This window comes from Cetorhinus maximus, chromosome 22 (assembly GCF_964194155.1).
Source record: "Cetorhinus maximus chromosome 22, sCetMax3.hap1.1, whole genome shotgun sequence".
Classification (NCBI taxonomy): domain Eukaryota; kingdom Metazoa; phylum Chordata; class Chondrichthyes; order Lamniformes; family Cetorhinidae; genus Cetorhinus; species Cetorhinus maximus.
In genome coordinates, this window is record NC_135900.1 from 69,348,208 (window position 1) to 69,364,904 (window position 16,697).

The 16,697-nt window shown below is 41.6% G+C and overlaps 1 protein-coding gene across 8 annotated transcripts in view; it reads right to left on the reverse strand.

Annotated features, from left to right (window-relative positions):
• caprin2 (caprin family member 2) overlaps positions 1–16,697 on the reverse strand; it is a 79,949-nt gene that overhangs the window by 23,726 nt on the left and 39,526 nt on the right. For 4 of the 8 annotated variants that reach the window (XM_078568488.1, XM_078568484.1, XM_078568483.1 and 1 more), the window contains 3 exons: positions 14,989–15,123; positions 12,874–13,036; positions 12,355–12,543 (listed from right to left, as the gene is read on the reverse strand). In XM_078568488.1, coding sequence (XP_078424614.1) covers positions 12,355–12,543; positions 12,874–13,036; positions 14,989–15,123 — 487 coding nt within the window. The remainder of the gene's footprint in view (positions 1–12,354; positions 12,544–12,873; positions 13,037–14,988; positions 15,124–16,697) is intronic. The other 4 variants (XM_078568485.1, XM_078568482.1, XM_078568486.1 and 1 more) reach the window with 3 other exon arrangements.

Sequence of the window (16,697 nt, forward strand, 5' to 3'; positions counted from 1 at the left end):
AAAACAGATACATGTCTACACCTCCCTTAATCACCAACTGGTAGTTGCTTTCAGAATCTGTTTTTTCTAGATCACAGCACGCTTTGAAGAAGCAAACATGAAAAAACTATACACAGTGTGAGCTAAACTTGGGAAAACTACCTCACTTCAAAAAGCGAATTGAAATAGAACTAGAGGCTGTCTAAAAGGGGAATACCAAGTTGCAAGAGAGACACACAGATGGTAGTTAAGAGTTGAAGAGTCAATCTAACAGGAACAGTTTTCACAAATCTTCCATTACAGATAAAGAGAAAAACCTACCTCTCCAGGAACTTATATCCACACTTCTGCAACAGAACAGTTAAAAGTTGGAAAAAAAATGTTGCCCATTGCACACTGCAGTCAAACCCAAATTCATGGCAGGCTGATCTCAATTTTCTACATTCTCATCTTAATTACTTGGGCTGAGGATAACATCTTCCTAGGCAGGAAGTGTGAACTGCAGAAGCACCAATTTCAGCTTAATGGGATGATGTATTCAATAGGTACCTCTATCATATTGTCTGGAAGTTGAAGTGAACAAAGATAAACTGATTTTGCACATATGGATGAGATTTTTTACAATATTGGATGTGCAAAACAATGTGCACAATACCAAGCTGGTTAGAGGAATAGGCTCGAGGAGGAAGAAGAGAGAAAGTTCAATCAAATGACTTGAAAGCAAGGTAAGGGGGTTCACAAGACAGATATCTTGTCTATCAAAACAATTTAGCAATTAAGCTTTTGCTCCAAGTTAGAACTTGAGTCAGCAGCCCCAGGGCAGGATAAGTTTTAGTCCAGAAAGTCTCCACAGAAATTCTAAAATGGTGGCAAATAGGCAATGACTTCAATTTGCTACATCTAAACTGCAATTTTCACGTTGGAACAATCTGCCCAATAGGACAGGTATTACTAAAAGTCTAAATACATGAAGAGCATGTGTCAGAGGTCATCCCTTTCTACAGGAGTCAGCCACATCCTACTTCAGAGCTGGATGGATAACTGCTCAAAGTCCAACATACCCAGCTCTCACTTGTGACTATGTTGCTGCTTGTGCATGGCAATGGGCACTCCAGTGATTGGGTCACTTTGCAGGCCAAACCAGGTAAGGGTAGCATTTGGGCTGGTGTTCAAGAGAATGCTCATCTCGAACCACCCTTTTTCAGGGCAAAAAATTGCAGCCTTGCCAGGCAGAGCAGAGGAAATGCCACAGTACCTTACTGGTACCAAAAGCACTGCAACCGTGCTGTAAAGCTCATCGGCACAGACACAGAAGATGCTGCAGTCAACCACATCTCTGGTCAACTCACCTTATGAAGCCACTGGGAACAGATGTGCAAGACAGAGTGGGGTTGGTCAAGCACAATCCATCTCCACTTTTATCAATTCACATGCAGGTGCGCGCACAAACATTACCAACTCCTTCACAGTTATATCCTGAAATGGACTCCTTCAGGATTCACCCAGACACAATACATCACGAGACAAGAACAAACAGGAACTCTGCTTAATAAAACTGGTAGCTCATGACCCCCAGTGCAGAACTGCTCTGGTTAGCAGGAAGTTACTGTGATACAAGATTGACTGGCTGCTTCAAGTCTTTTCTTACAAAGTGCACCTACACACACACTTCCCCCACCCCCCTTTGGAGAATAGGGGTTTCCCCAAGCTGATCATCAGCCAAGCGAGCGAGAACAAAGTCTGATATTGCTAAATAAGTGAATACTTTCCATAGGGGCATAAACATGTTGTCATGACTACCTTTCCTTCTCAAGGGGTGCAAGTATGTGCCAATCAGTGCATATGCCCCAACAATGTCCTCATCATTGGTCAAATCCTATGAGGACATGGACAGAGTTATTACAAATACTCCACAGGAGGAAAAGCTCATTGTGGTGGAGGACTTCATTGCAAGGTAGAAGCCAACCATCATACTGGGATAGTGCCCTGGAGGAATATCAACGTGTGGCAAAATGCAACAGCAATGCCATGCTTTGAGGTCTTGGCACCTGCTGGAATGTCAATGACCAAAAACATCTTTGGACAGAAGAGCAGAAAGCAAAGTATAGACACAGATGCACCCAACATCTAAAAACACTGGCAATAGACTGCCTTAATCATCACCTGCCAGAGCAAGTGATAACAATCAGCAGGTTACAAGGCCAGTGTTCTGCAGGCCACAGGATGCTACATTCCAATTGAAATTGAACATCTCACTAAAATAGACCAACATACACTCAGACCCCCAAGAAAGCTAGATGTGCAGAAACTGGAATCCTTCAGGCTCAGACTTGAGAACAGCCTTCTGAAACAAAACCAAGTGATGATGTTGAAGTGGCATGGCCAACCTTCAAAGAAAAACACACTCAGAACACAAAAGGGGTACCAAGACTGGTTTGAGGGAAAACGATAAAAGGAATTGATACAGGAGAAAAATGCAGCATGGCTGGGAAATAAAGATACACGCACTGCTAGGAAATCCCAGGAGAGCAAAAGGACCATGCAGAAGTAGGGTGCAAGACAGTGGGTCAAACAAGCCAGAGAACTTTAAGCCTATACTGATCAGCACATCAGGAACTTCTATAAAGCCCTGAACAATGTATGGTTCTCCCTCAGTTGGCTACTCACCTGCTGTCAGCACTGGCAGGGAAGCTCAGAAGAGTCAGACAGCACTGGGCTGAGCACTTGAAGTATGTGCTCAACCATCCATCCACTTTACATAGGACTGAACAGACAAGCTTCCAGACCAGCCCAGGTGCAAAAATCTGGGCAGAAAACCTTCTTTTGGAGCTTTTCAAAGCAAAGCAATCAGATCCCTACCCTCAGACAAGATCCTAGGAGAAACATACAAATATGGGGGGCTCCAACTAGCCAAACACATATCACAGCGTGGGACCAACTAACCATTCCCCAGGAGATCAAGGACAAATATATGTGTGCAACCACAGATGAATCTCATAAGATTCTACAAGTCCTACTCAGACTGGTAGAAGAATGTCTACTGCCAGAAAGTCAAAGTAGGTTCAGGAAAGTCAGAGGCACTTGCAACAGGATCTTCAATTAGGCGTATACAAGAGAAATGTCACAAACAGATATGAATCTACTGTGCCTTTGCTGACATGATGAAGGTCTGCGACACAGTCAGAAGAAGAATGGAAGATCCTAGTCAAATTGATGCCCTGATAGAACTCCAATACAATTTACAATGGAATGACAGCCAGAGTCACTAATGCATGGACTGACCCTTTGGAGGTTAAGTGGTGTGAAGCAGGAATGGATCATGGCCTGTGCCCTTCAGTACCTTCTTTGCTGTCATGCTTTTTGGGGCATTTGATGGCATTGATGATGGAATAGACATCAAATTCAGAACAGATGGCAATCTCCAACCAGAGACAAATGAAATCCTCAATGAAAAAGGTACCAGAGGCAACAAGACAAGAATTGCTGTTTGTCAATGAGTTGTGGCCTTGTATCAGTGTGGCCCTTCAATGGATCATGGACTGTTTTCAAAAGTGGCTGATGACTATGGCTAACCATCAACTTGAGGAAGACATACTCCACAACTCTCGATTATATTCCAGCTACTATAGCCATCAATAACAAAACTGAAGGCTGTAGATAACTCCACCCATCCCAGAAATGCAATCTCCTGAAGTGTCTGCATTGACCGTGAAGTGGCAAATAGAACTGTCAGAGCAAGCTCAGAATTTTCCCGTTTAAGTAAAGGAATAGTCAGCATGGTTTCATCAAGGGGAGGTCATGCCTGACAAATCTGTCAGAATTCTTTGAGGAGGTAATGAGTAGGTTAGACAAAGGAGAGCCAATGGATGTTATCTACTTGGACTTCCAGGAGGCCTTTGACAAGTTGCCGCACAGGAGGCTGCTCAGTAAGGTAAGAGCCCATGGTGTTAGAGGCAAGGTACTAGCATGGATAGAAGATTGGCTGTCTGGCAGGAGGCAGAGAGTGGGGATAAGGGGGTCCTTCTCAAGATGGCGGCCGGTGACTAGTGGAGTACCGCAGGGGTCAGTGTTGGGACCACAACTTTTCCCTTTATACATTATACATTATACATCTAGATGAAGGAACTGAGGGCATCCTGGCTAAGTTTGCAGATGATACAAAGATAGGTGGAGGGACAGGTAGTATTGAGGAGGTGGGGAGACTGCAGAAGGATTTGGAAAGGTTAGGAGAATGGGCAAAGAAGTGGCAGATGGAATACAACGTGGGGAAGTGTGAGATCATTGCACTTTGGTAGGAAGAATAGAGGCATAGACAGTTTTCTAAATGGGGAGAGAATTCAGAAATCTGGAGTGCAAAGGGACTTGGGAGTCCTAGTCCAGGATTCTCTTAAGGTTAACTTGCAGGTTGAGTCGGTAGTTAGGAAGGCAAATGCAATGTTGGCATTTATTTCGAGAGGACTAGAATATAAAAGCAGAGATGTGCAGCTGAGGCTTTATAAGGCTCTAGTCAGACCACATTTAGAATATTGTGAGCAATTTTGGGCCCCATATCTCAGGATGTTCTGGCCCTGGAGAGGGTCCAGAGGAGGTTCACGAGAACGATCCCAGGAATGAAAGGCTTAACATATGAGGAACGTTTGAGGACTCTGGGTCTATACTCGATGGAGTTTAGAAGGATGAGTGGGGATCTGATTGAAACTTACAGAATACTGAAAGGCCTGGATAGAGTGGACGTGGGGAAGATGTTTCCATTAGTAGGAGAGACTAGGACCTGAGGGCACAGCCTCAGAGTAAAGGGAAGACCTTTTAGAACAGAGATGAGGAGAAACTTCTTTAGCCAGAGAGTGGTGAATCTATGGAATTCATTACCACAGAAGGCTGTGGAGGCCAGGTCATTGAGTGTATTTAAGACCGAGATAGATAGGTTCTTGATTAGTAAGGGGATCAAAGGTTACAGGGAGAAGGTGGGAGAATGGGGTTGAGAAACTGATCAGCCATGATTGAATGGCGGAGCAGACTCGATAGGCCGAATGACCCAAGTTCTGCTCCTATGTCTTATAGAATAAAATAAAACTTACAAAACTTGCTGTGTACAAAGCTGTGGAAATTCTATTTCCCACTTCACTGTCAAATACAGATTCCTAGGGATTCCAAGATGGATGGAGTTATGTGCAGCCTCAGGGTTCTCATTGAGAATTATGAAATTGTTGCACTAATACCTACCCTCCTGGATGCCTGCAAGTCATGAACTACCTACTCCAGACATCTAGCAGCTGGACAGGTTCCACATGAGATGCTTCTGGACCATCATAGGCATCAAAATGAGAGGACAAAGGTGTCCAGCACTGAGGTACATCAGCAAAGTCTGGAATTGAAACACTAAGAGCTCATATCAGATGGAGTGGACATGTAGTACGTATGACTGAAAATCCCACGCGATCACGTACTCAACTCAAACACCACCTGTGAGGTAGGTGGAGATTAAGATTCAAGGACTCCTTGAAGGTAGACCTCAGCAAATGTCACACTTCACACCATGGACTATAAGAAATAAAAACGCACAAATGAACAACTGGGGATTGATCAAGTAGTGGAGCTGGTTTTCTTCAAATAGAATACAGGCAGGCCCCAAAGTTGCCAATTCATCCTTTTCCACACTGTGGAAAGCCAAGCAGATCTGCAATCACAGCTCCACAGCCACATTACAACACACAGATTACTCTATGTACATAAGAAATGGCTATCTTCGAGATGGAAGGGAAACCAATGACAATAAATGCATGCACCAACTTCCCAATATATCAGGTGTTTAGAAAGGAACTCTGCTTTCCAGAAACTACAGGCCCATTTCACCAAATGCTGAAAAATCTATTAGGAAAGGTATAGCACAGCATACTGAATTGATGTGATGACATTACACAAAGTGATTAAAAAAGATGAGACCTGGATACAAGAGAAAATTTCCATGTTAGTTTTTATTAAACTAATGCCTAATAAAGGCATTTGACAAGACTAGAGGTACATGAATCAATAGCTTGCTAAAATTCAAACAACAGCTAAGAATTTGGAAACTTGGTACCATGAGCCAACTTGGAGGTACAGGACAAAAATGTCTTCCTGCAGTTAAGGTCAGCCCTTTAGAGCAGCTATAAAAAAAAGTCAGTGATTAAGTGGTATAAAGCTTGTGGGCAAGCTATGTTTTTATTCAAATCTCTTTCCTATATGGAGTGGGAGGGAGAAGTTAAAATTTATTACTAGTTTTGAAATAAAAATTGCTCAGAATGAACAGTTTTCATAGCAGCATTACAAGACAAAAGGAGCATCTCTTGCCCAGGATGCTTCCTTTTAAAAGGTGCTGACAGTTTAGGTAGATATTCTTGTGCCTGCTTAGGGAAGGGAAACCAAGTTCAACTAACCCAAAAAATGTAGAAAGAGGTTGATGGAAACAAAAGATGGCCATTTAACACAGCAAAATGGAATTGCCCCATAGTAGGTGTGAGCTGGTTGAAATTGAAGGAAATACCTCAAGATGTCTTCCAATATATTTGATGCTACAACAGACAACTCAAAAAAAAGTTCTATTTTAGAATATCTCTTGCCTATTAGGCCATAGTCAGTCACAGCCCAAGTGGAGCAAGTATTCACAACTTGAAAATTAAACCTTAAAATTGAGTGTAAATATTAGGGATGTTTCAAACCCTTCCTACACAAAGGTTAGTTGCCCTTCAATAATTCAAGTTCTTACAGCCTTGATCTTATTGAATAGCACAGCAGGCTTGAGGGGCTGAGTGGTCTACTGTTCCTAATTCATATGTTTGTCTTAGCATAGAGGATCATATCTGGAATTGAGGACCTTATCTAACAAGGGAAATACTAGACTAGAAACTTGTACACAAATTTGCATTTTAATGGAACTAAGGACTGCTTTTGGATTTAGTTAACTTGTCTTAATTGTTAAAAAAAATTCTGGATTTAAGGTGGGGACAGGGGAACCAACCATTGGAGTGTTTTAGTCTATAATGATAGTGGTGTGTCAAGCAACCAAGTGGTCCCCATCATCTTAGCTTTGTGTTGGAACAATCTTCACCTGAACCAGTAACAGTTAAATCAACAAGTCAAAGATGGCTTCATTTATTGGCTCCATTGGCCAGCCTCCTGCCAAGGAAAAGTTCCAGAATTTTCCAAAAAGATTGTGGATCTGCCAGTTGATATTTAAACATAAGGGAGGCAGAAAGGATCTTGACCCCAAGACCAACTCCAGAAGAATGCAGTTAAGTAGAGATCAAACAGTTAAATGTAGCCCCATCAAGAGTTTGGTATGAACATTAAAGCCAATTTTAATGTGTTGCTACTGCTGCATTTATCACTAGAAACAAAACAGTATGCCTTGTGGGAGTAGTGCATGTAAGGATCAGCATATCCAGGATATTTTCCACATTCCAAGCCATACCTAGCACAAAGGAAGATGGTTGTGGTTATTGGGGGCCAATCATCAGTTCCAGGAGTTCCTCAGTGTAGTATCCTAGGCCAAATCATCTTCAGTGCTTCAATTACCTTCCCCATTCTCCACCATCTTGAGGTCAGAAGTGGAGATAATCACTGATGATCGCACAAGTGTTTAGCACCATTTGAGACCCCTCACATACTAAAGCAGTCCATGTCCAAATGCAGCAAGACCTGGACAATATCCAGGATTGGGCTGATAGTAGCAAATAAGATTCGGACCACACAATGACCATCTCTAAAGAGAATTTAGCCATCACCCCTTGACAATCAACAGCGTTACCATTGCTGAATACCCCAAGATCAACATCCTGGGGTTACCATTCACCAGAAACGGAACTGGACCAGCCATATAAAGTACTATGACCACAAGAGGTCAGAGGTTGGGAATTCTGCAGAGAGTAACTCGCCTCCCAACTCCCCAAAGCCTGTCCACCATCTATAAGGCACAAGTCAAGAGTGTGATGGAATACTCTCCACTTGCTTGGATGAGTGCAACTCTAACACAAGAAGCTCAACACCATCCAGGCAATGAAGCCTGCTTGTATGGCACTCCATCCAGCACCTTAACCATTCACTCCCTCCACCACTGACACAGTGGCAACTGTGTACACCACCATCCATAAGATGCAGTGCAGGAGCTCACCAAGGCTCCTTAGATAGCACCTTTCATCCCTGTTACATCTACCTAAAAGGACAAAGGCAGATACATGGGAAACACTATCTGCAAATTACCCTCCAAACCACAAGCCATCTTGATGAAAAGAAACTCAGATATGAAGTTCATTAAATTATTAGGACTCAAAGCTCCAGTCTATCAGGGATGTCAATAGGTTTATAAGAGAGGCTTAGTCCTAGCACTGGTACTCAGAAGGGAATCATGAACAAAAGCACTGGGCCAATATGATTTAAGACTTGGAATAAAACAGTATGTTGCATTAAAAGAGGAGTGCAATCTGGAACAGTTGGAGACCTTGCGAGCAAGATACAGATAGGGACATGTTATATGGCAAAGGAAAACAGTTACTTAGAATGAAATTTATATTCTGGAATGGAACAAAGCAATTTTTTTTTTAATAAGTGCAGGAAATCTAACAGTCTTTACATTTGAAATAAAGTATTTTCTTTCTTCAGAACAGAGTAGCCCATTTAGGCCCTTGAATTCATTTTACTATTCAATTAGATCCTGGCTGAGCTCTCTCAACTCTGTCTATTCATTGGGTTCCATTAGCCTTAATAACATTCCCTAACAAGTCTCAGCTTTTAATCTTAATTGACCCCTAGCCTCTTGGTTTTGGTGCAGAGTATGGTAAATTTCTACAACCCAGAAAACATTTTTCAGGCATTACTCAAACAATGTAGCTCCAATTTAAGGCCCTGCTCCTGGTTCTGGACTCTCCTACCAGACAAAAATGGTATCTCTCTACTAGAGAACTCCTTTAGTCATCATTAACTCAACCAGATCATCCCTCAACCCTCTGTAGTCTATACAACCTGCATGAATCTAACACTTCAGCTTTGGTAGAATGGCAAATCAATATTGCATTCCCTCCAAGGCCAAAACATCCTTTCAGGAGGTTTGGTGCCCAGAACAGAATAAAAGGGCTCTAGTAAGAGCTGGAGCTGTATCACCACTTCCACCTCTCAAGCCAAGGCCAATATTCCATTAGCCTTTATGTTTGTACCTGTCCACCACTTTACCAACTTCTACTTGAGAAGTGAATCTCTGGTTGTCCACACTTCTACACCAAAAAATGCACTGATCTCTTACAGGGCCCTGGGTCCAAAATCAATCGCTTCACTGAATGCCATCGGCCGGTTTTGCCCATTAATTTAAATTGATCAACATCTGCTTCTGTTACTCCAATTACTGTGCCATTAAGTGTTGTCAACAAACAAATATTGTTCCATTCTTCACCCAAAGCATTTATAATGAAAAGCTGAAGGCACAGTACAGATCTCATCTTCCCAATTTGAGTACATACCCATTATCCCCATTTTCCAACCAATTCAAGTCAATAAGTTCACTCCAAATCCATTTTTGGGGAAGTTTGTGGGGAATCTGAAGGCTTTCTGGCAGTCCATATAGTTAACATCTATAGACACTCCCTCGTTATGTTTGACACCACCTTAAAAACGCAACTAGGTAGGTTACACAGGATCCTAAAAAAGGTAGTTCACATCAAAGAGCCAGCAGTATTTGTATGTCTAAAAGTCCACTCTGTCCTTAAGATTGTAGCAACTTCCTCTTCCACACAATTAGCATTAGACTAGGCTTATGATTTCCAAGTTTCACTCCTACCTTCTCAAATAATGGCAGTGACAGACTCCTTAACTAATGCAATAATTTTCTCAGCTACTTTCAATACTCTAGTGTAGAAACCATCAGGTCCTGTACATTGGTCTCATTTCATTTGTTTCTCCATCACTTTAAACTAGTTAGTTCCTTTAGAAAATTGTCCTTTTAATACCTGTGAAGATTGATACAAAAGTAACTTAGCAAGTCTGCCATTTCTTGATTTTCAATCACATTGCCTGTCCCACTTCAATTTTAAGCCATCCTTTGAATATTTACGAAAGCCTTCAGTGTTACCCTTTGATAGTCAAAATTCTCCTTTTGTTCTTTCAGTTCAAACTGCTCTTTGCATCACTTTGCTTTTGTTGAAATCTGTGTGTAGGATCTCTACTTTGTATTTTTAAGTCATTTTAGCTAATATTTAACTTTGTTGACCAAAGTTGCTTAATTACACAAGTGAGCCCTTACATGTCATGTATGTGTACAGATCTTCAAATACTTAGTTAAACACCTCCCACTCTTTAGATGTAGTTTTATTCATTATTAAATTCTACCTCACTTACTGTGGCCAATTCAGGAATCATTCTTCCTAAGTCAAAGATTTGCATTTATATAGCATTTGACACAACCACTAGCATCCCAAAGCACTTTGTACAGCCAAGATACTTCTGAATTGCAGTCATTATAGTAATGCAGGAAACACAGCAAGCTGCCACAAAATAGAAACATGAATTTAAAACCTTGACTCATGACTCCCTCGAGTATCTAATACCTAGTATCTCATTCTACTGTATTAAGAGTTAGTTAGCTACGTGTTCCTTAATTGCTATGGGCTGTTTCTGGCTTGTAGAAGGGTTAATTAGAAAAATGATTTACGCATTTTCATTGACCATCTATGCTACATTTTAGGATATGGATATTTTTCAGTGGTTGGATAATCATGTGGATGATCAGAATTGGTTGTTCCTGTTATTCTTCACATTTCTTGTATTTTTCCACAAACTTTATATATTAAAAACTGTAAGGAAATTTACAATTTCAATGTGCAAACCCAAGTTATAAGTGTTGCGCCAGGCAAGTAAAAAGCATTTGTGAACCCTACAACTAACATGCCCTATAATCCCATCTTGATAGCCAGAGTCGTCAAGAAATTTAAGACAGACAAGTCTCAAATTACAGGTGGCATAGAAACCTTGAAAGTAATAATTTTAAACTAAAAAATGGTCATGCTGTCGTCATTTTGGCCCACTGCAAATTTACAAAATCCATTGTGTTCCAATAATGCATTACACATCTGGCACATAACACCCACCTTTTCAGTCCCCATCTTCAGGGAGAGACAGTACTGTCAGGCCTATTAAAATGTCCACAAGCAGAAGTGGTTTCTGAAGTCTACTTCAGATCCTCCACATGCAGAGGTGGGGGTGGAGGGGGTGGTACGAAGGCAAGGCTTTGTTTAATGTCGCAAAAGATGGTGCACTTGGTATCAACTCAATCATGGTCTGATGGGGATTGAATCACAATTAGATGAGAATTCTAATAGAGTCACAATTGCTAAAAAAGAGACATGTCTAAGCTTTTCAGCTTGCACTCAGGACACAAGAATATCAATCCAAGGAGAAGACAACAACTCATACTGTATGTGAAGAGAGAATGTTGATTTGTTGGCAAGTGGCCTCGCCATGGTGAATGCACCAGTGATGGTAACTGACAGTTAACTGCCAAGCATAGTTTGAAATTTAAACCAGACAGCTTGACCCTGATTGGTCAAGGCATTGCCCTGAGGAGGGAATCAGCGAATGGCTGTCACTTTTGTTTAGCTGAAACAGGCGCAGTGGGTGTACATGTTCTTTGTCTACAAAGAACAGGGCCCTGTGTATTAAGGGCTGATAGGGTATAGACTATAGACTGTACCCAGTCTATTGCGAACAGTGGCTGGGACATGCTGTTTGATACGACCCACCAGTCTTTGGGACTTCATGGCCTACATACCAAGCATATCACTGGCACTGAAATTCATATGACATTACTCATTTGTATGATAGGCAGAACGTATTTTTGGCTTGATAGCAGTATCCTGTTAGTGGCAAACAACCACACACTGCTACTGCATAGTGGCAGCATGAAACAGCTAGCTTCAATTGTTGCTCAAATTTGAGATACCTTACTCTTCAAGGGTAATCAGAGGTAGACTCGACACTTCTCAGGGCCAAAGTACAGTCTTCAGCCTGTTCATGAGTTTGCGTGATTATACAATGCAAAGTGATTTGATCAGGGTAGCCATTATTCTGCAGAAGGTCTTTGATGCACCTATTTCAGCAAAGGCACTAACAGAATGCTGCAAGTTAACTGAATCGCCAACCAATCAGCGCTCAGTATAAATTGTTGTTTTCCCCTTGTATTGGTATTCCTGCAAGTGTCCTGATGAGTGCAAGACAGAAAGCTTAGACATGTCTCTCTTTTCAGCAATACTCAAATCCTGTACTACCAAACGATGAATTGGTACTTTGTGAAAACTAGGATAACTGCCTATGAAATAGCCATTTTATGCCACACTTAAAGACTTGATACTGTACCTATTTGTACACCTTTATATCCATTGCTAGAACCACGGTATGCATTAGCAATTCCTCTACCACCTCGTGCAGCTCCCCGAACAGCACCTCTGCTCCCAAAGTAGGCTTGGTTTGGTCTTGACAAAGTACTGTTTTGCTGACTGTGGGGTAGAAAAACTGGGGTCCCATTGGCAACAGGTGTCGTTTCTTCTGATCAGAAACAAAGCCAAGGTAAGCTTAAACAGCATTCAAGTATAAAACCTTAGTAGCTCCAAATTGCAAACAATAAATCGCCAGACATCTCTAAATATGCACAATTTTTGATCTACAGCTTTACTTGGGCAAAATGATTTAACTAGAGCATTAAAAGCATTCCTTCTTACATGTTCTTAGCCAAAGAAAACTAAATTTCTCACCATTATTCCATGCAGCGACTACAAGCTAGGCCCAAAGGGTATTTTTAAAAAAAAAACATGTTAATGTATATTTCAGATAGCAGTACCATTCGCAAATATATCTAACATCTTAACATCTTAATACCTGTTAAAGCATCTTGTGTCAGTGCATTTTGCAGAGACACAGGCTGAGGTGGAGTTTGAGTACTAGCCGTTATCAAACTTTGATTAAAGGCAGGGGAATATGGAGCATCAGATTTCACTTCCTGTTCACTTCTTGGAGGAAGAGGTGCATTCACATTGAACACCTGCAAGGCAATGATGAAAATTACATTTTCATTCATTTCACTACACATTATTGTACTTTGCATTTATAGTTCAAGAGGCTGATTGTGACTGGCCAATATTTCAACCTTCAAGGGCAATTAAGGATGGACAACAAATGCTGGCCTAGCCACCAACTTTTCATCCTATGAAAGAATAAAAAAATGTAGTACCAGTGTTATCAGGAACTCCAATGGATTTCCAAAAATAGGGAGTGATAAATTCAAGTGGAAGAATGTACTTGTCAAAGAAGTCACCTATAAACACGTAACCATAATTTCTTCAGAATAAACTTAGATATAGCCTTGGGTTCTCATGACTGCCAAATCATTGGAGTTTCAATCTAATGTAGGCCAATATTGGAAATGAAGTGAGTTTCAGAAAGGCTAAACAACCCACACATCTGTTAAAGAGCAATCTAGGCCCAGGACAGAAAACAATGTTGGTACCGTAAACCATAAGTCTACTCCCACAATTATAGCAAGTTGCTACAGGAGTTTCTCCAAATCTACAATGGTTCTATTGGGATTCAAGTGAAGGGCCCTAGGACGACAACATACCCGCCACATCCAACATTCTGCACCCCTGGAAGTTTGGGTAATTTTACAATGCAATTTGTGCACGGCATTTAAAAAAGGTACACATTTCCCACTTCTGGGCCTCTCTAGAGCCTTCAGTTAGGCAGGGCTTTGAGATTTGTTTCGAGCTCCAGGTAGCAGATGGGGGTCTAAACAACTTCCAATACACTAACATTTACAACGTGGTCATGGTTTGACAAGCACTAAAGATATTGGCACTGACGGATTCAAGTCACCAGCAATGGGCAAGGCTCCTGTACAGGCAGTGAATTGCCAGAATAGTCCAAGATCTCTTCTGGGTCCCTGGTTCACACTTTTTAGCTGCCATTAGCAGCAAGCCTCAAAACCATTAAGGAAATTAAATCAAAAAGAATCAGTACAATAAAAAATGCTAATCCAAGAATGCCCAATTTGGTATCTTAAGTGCTGGTGCAAATAGTGTGTACAAAAACAGTTAGTCCATCAAATGGAAACAACTGGATGAAGTTAGTCTTTTAAGCCTACAGAAGAGGCATATAGCTCAAAATGGTTTTTACATGTTTAAATAGCTCAACAGATCAAGAGGCCACACTTCAATATTGGATGCTAATGGGCAAACAACCAGAAAAATTAGTGACTTGAGAGAGTTGAAGAAAAAAAATAATGGTGGTTGAAGTTTTAAAACATTGAAAATGAAGGTTACAAACTGATTACCTCCATCACACCAGGACAGACATAGCAATCTGAAAAAAGCTAAAGTTTTTCCCTGCCTCCAATGTGAACAGGTCAGCAAATACCCTCAAGAAACACTGAACATCACTTGCTCTGCAGGAGTGCCACTTACAGATACTAACCTTTGCTTTAAGTGTACTCCCAAAATTACTTTTGTTTCATTACTCCCAAAAAGCTTCTTAAAACCCACTTTCCTCCATCTCATGCAGCATCCTCTCCCTCTATTGAAGACTCAGTTATTTTCAAAAGGTCAATGGCCATCAGGAGATTGATCACCATCAGGTCAGCAAACTGTTCTAGAAACCTACTTGCGCTTATTCCAAATAGAAATGATGGACAATAGATCAATTTACTATTCGTTTTGAAGGTGTTAAGTGTTGAGACATGGAAATGCATTCCTATACTGCCAAGTTGGAAGCAGGTCATGCCAACTCAGCCAAACCAAGAGCATATGCCATATATATTGATTTATGCAATTGCCTCAAACCCCTTCCAACAAATTCCATTTGTAGAACAGGTACCTCCAGAAGGGTTCAATAGATGGAAACCACCATTCCCTCGAAGGCAATAATTCCAAATGTCTACGCAAAGACAGCAAGAAAAAGGACAGCAATCTGTCCAAGTTAAAACCAGTCTCGGCCACTCACAGTCTGCATAGCCTGAAAGGGTGTGGTCTTCATGCTAACTGGAGAATTGCTTACTGGAGTCTGGAGTACCCGTCCTTGGGATGCCGGAGTTATTGCTGTGCTTGAGGCAGTCTGGCTGTTAGGCAGAGCAGTCACCTGGAATTGATACACAAGGAATCACTCGACACAAGGAATCATCACTCAACAAACAGATGCCACAATAAAAAAGTGGTTTCAAATCCACACTTAAGCCTGGCTGCCAGAAGTCAGCATTTTCAAACAGCACAAAATCATTAGTCACCACAGTGCTAGAAGCAAATGCATGCTGACTACAAGCAATCAGGACGCTAATTTAATGCTCAGTCAGGTTTTAAAAAGACAAATTTGAGCAGTTTTGCCAGACTCCAATACTGTTAATACGGGAGCAAGGGGCATGAACATGAAGCTTCTGACAATTTTCATCTCCCAAGTAATACGAATATTCCACAGGAGCAGAAAGTTCAGTCAAGACTCACTAGTTCAAGATTCCTCAAGCTATCTGGGTCATTGCTTAGGGAAAACGCCTTACCCAAGACTGACTCCTTTTCATGGTGTCCAAACACAAGTAACAGCAGATTTGTTACAAGCAGTACAAATGGGAGAAAAATGCTGGAATCTATGGAGAATCTCAGGTTGGCTACTTTGGACAATATTTAGTAATTGTGGTGCATAGCTTGTCAGAACCAAAATTCTCAACTTGCAAAGACAGCAAAGGTTCATGAAAATTATCACATTGTTATGCCTGGTGGAGGGATTCAAAAACTACACCCTGTCCCCGCCACCACACCATTCCTGAGTAATGTACGTGAAATACTATTCCAAATAGATAAAGACCATTGTAGATGAAAACAGCTCATCACGACATAAGTGCAAAATTATCCTGTCAGAGGAGGAAATGCTTCAGCACAATAGCCAGTTCATTCTCTCAGAAGCAGCATTTGATCCCCTGCACATACCAATTGTCTCTTCATATTACAGCCTTCTGAATGCTGAGTGAGAGAACAAAATGGTGATGCTAGAGTCAGAACTGGAATCCATACTGCTATTTATTTCCTAGTGCAATGCAAGGGATGACAGTTAAACAAGCCACCCTCATTCAATTCAAGGCTGGAATTTTAGGCCTCCAAGGGCATGTATGAAATTTGGTGCCATGTCATGACATTGTACTCAATGCCTACCCACCACCAGGATTTTTACCTGCAGTGGTCAGGCATTTGTGGTCTGCTTGCCAGTGGGTCAAGTGAGGCCCTAACTGGCCAAGTCCTGCCAGTGGCAATTCTGCCACAGCAGGTGTCAGGGCCAAAGATGTTGAGGCCGCCAGATTTTCTTGTTGCCAGGTGAAGAGGTGCCTCATCCCGCACCCAATGAGTCCACTGCCATGACCAAGCCCACTCAATGACTGCAGTGCGAGACTGCCAAGCAGAGGCAGACTTGCCCCTCATTAAGATCACCACCTAAGCCTGTGTAGAATATTAGAAGTCCAACATCAATGCAGCTAAAGCTTCTTTAGCAGCTGTAAAAGTCCCAAGTGAATTAACAATCGCACCACCAGACAATGACCATCTCCAACAAGATGCACGGCCATCACAAAATCCCCCAACATCCTGGTAGTCATCACTGACAAACAACTGAACTGCACCAGCCATCCAAGTACTGTGGCTACGAGAACAGGTCAGAGGCTGGGAATTCTC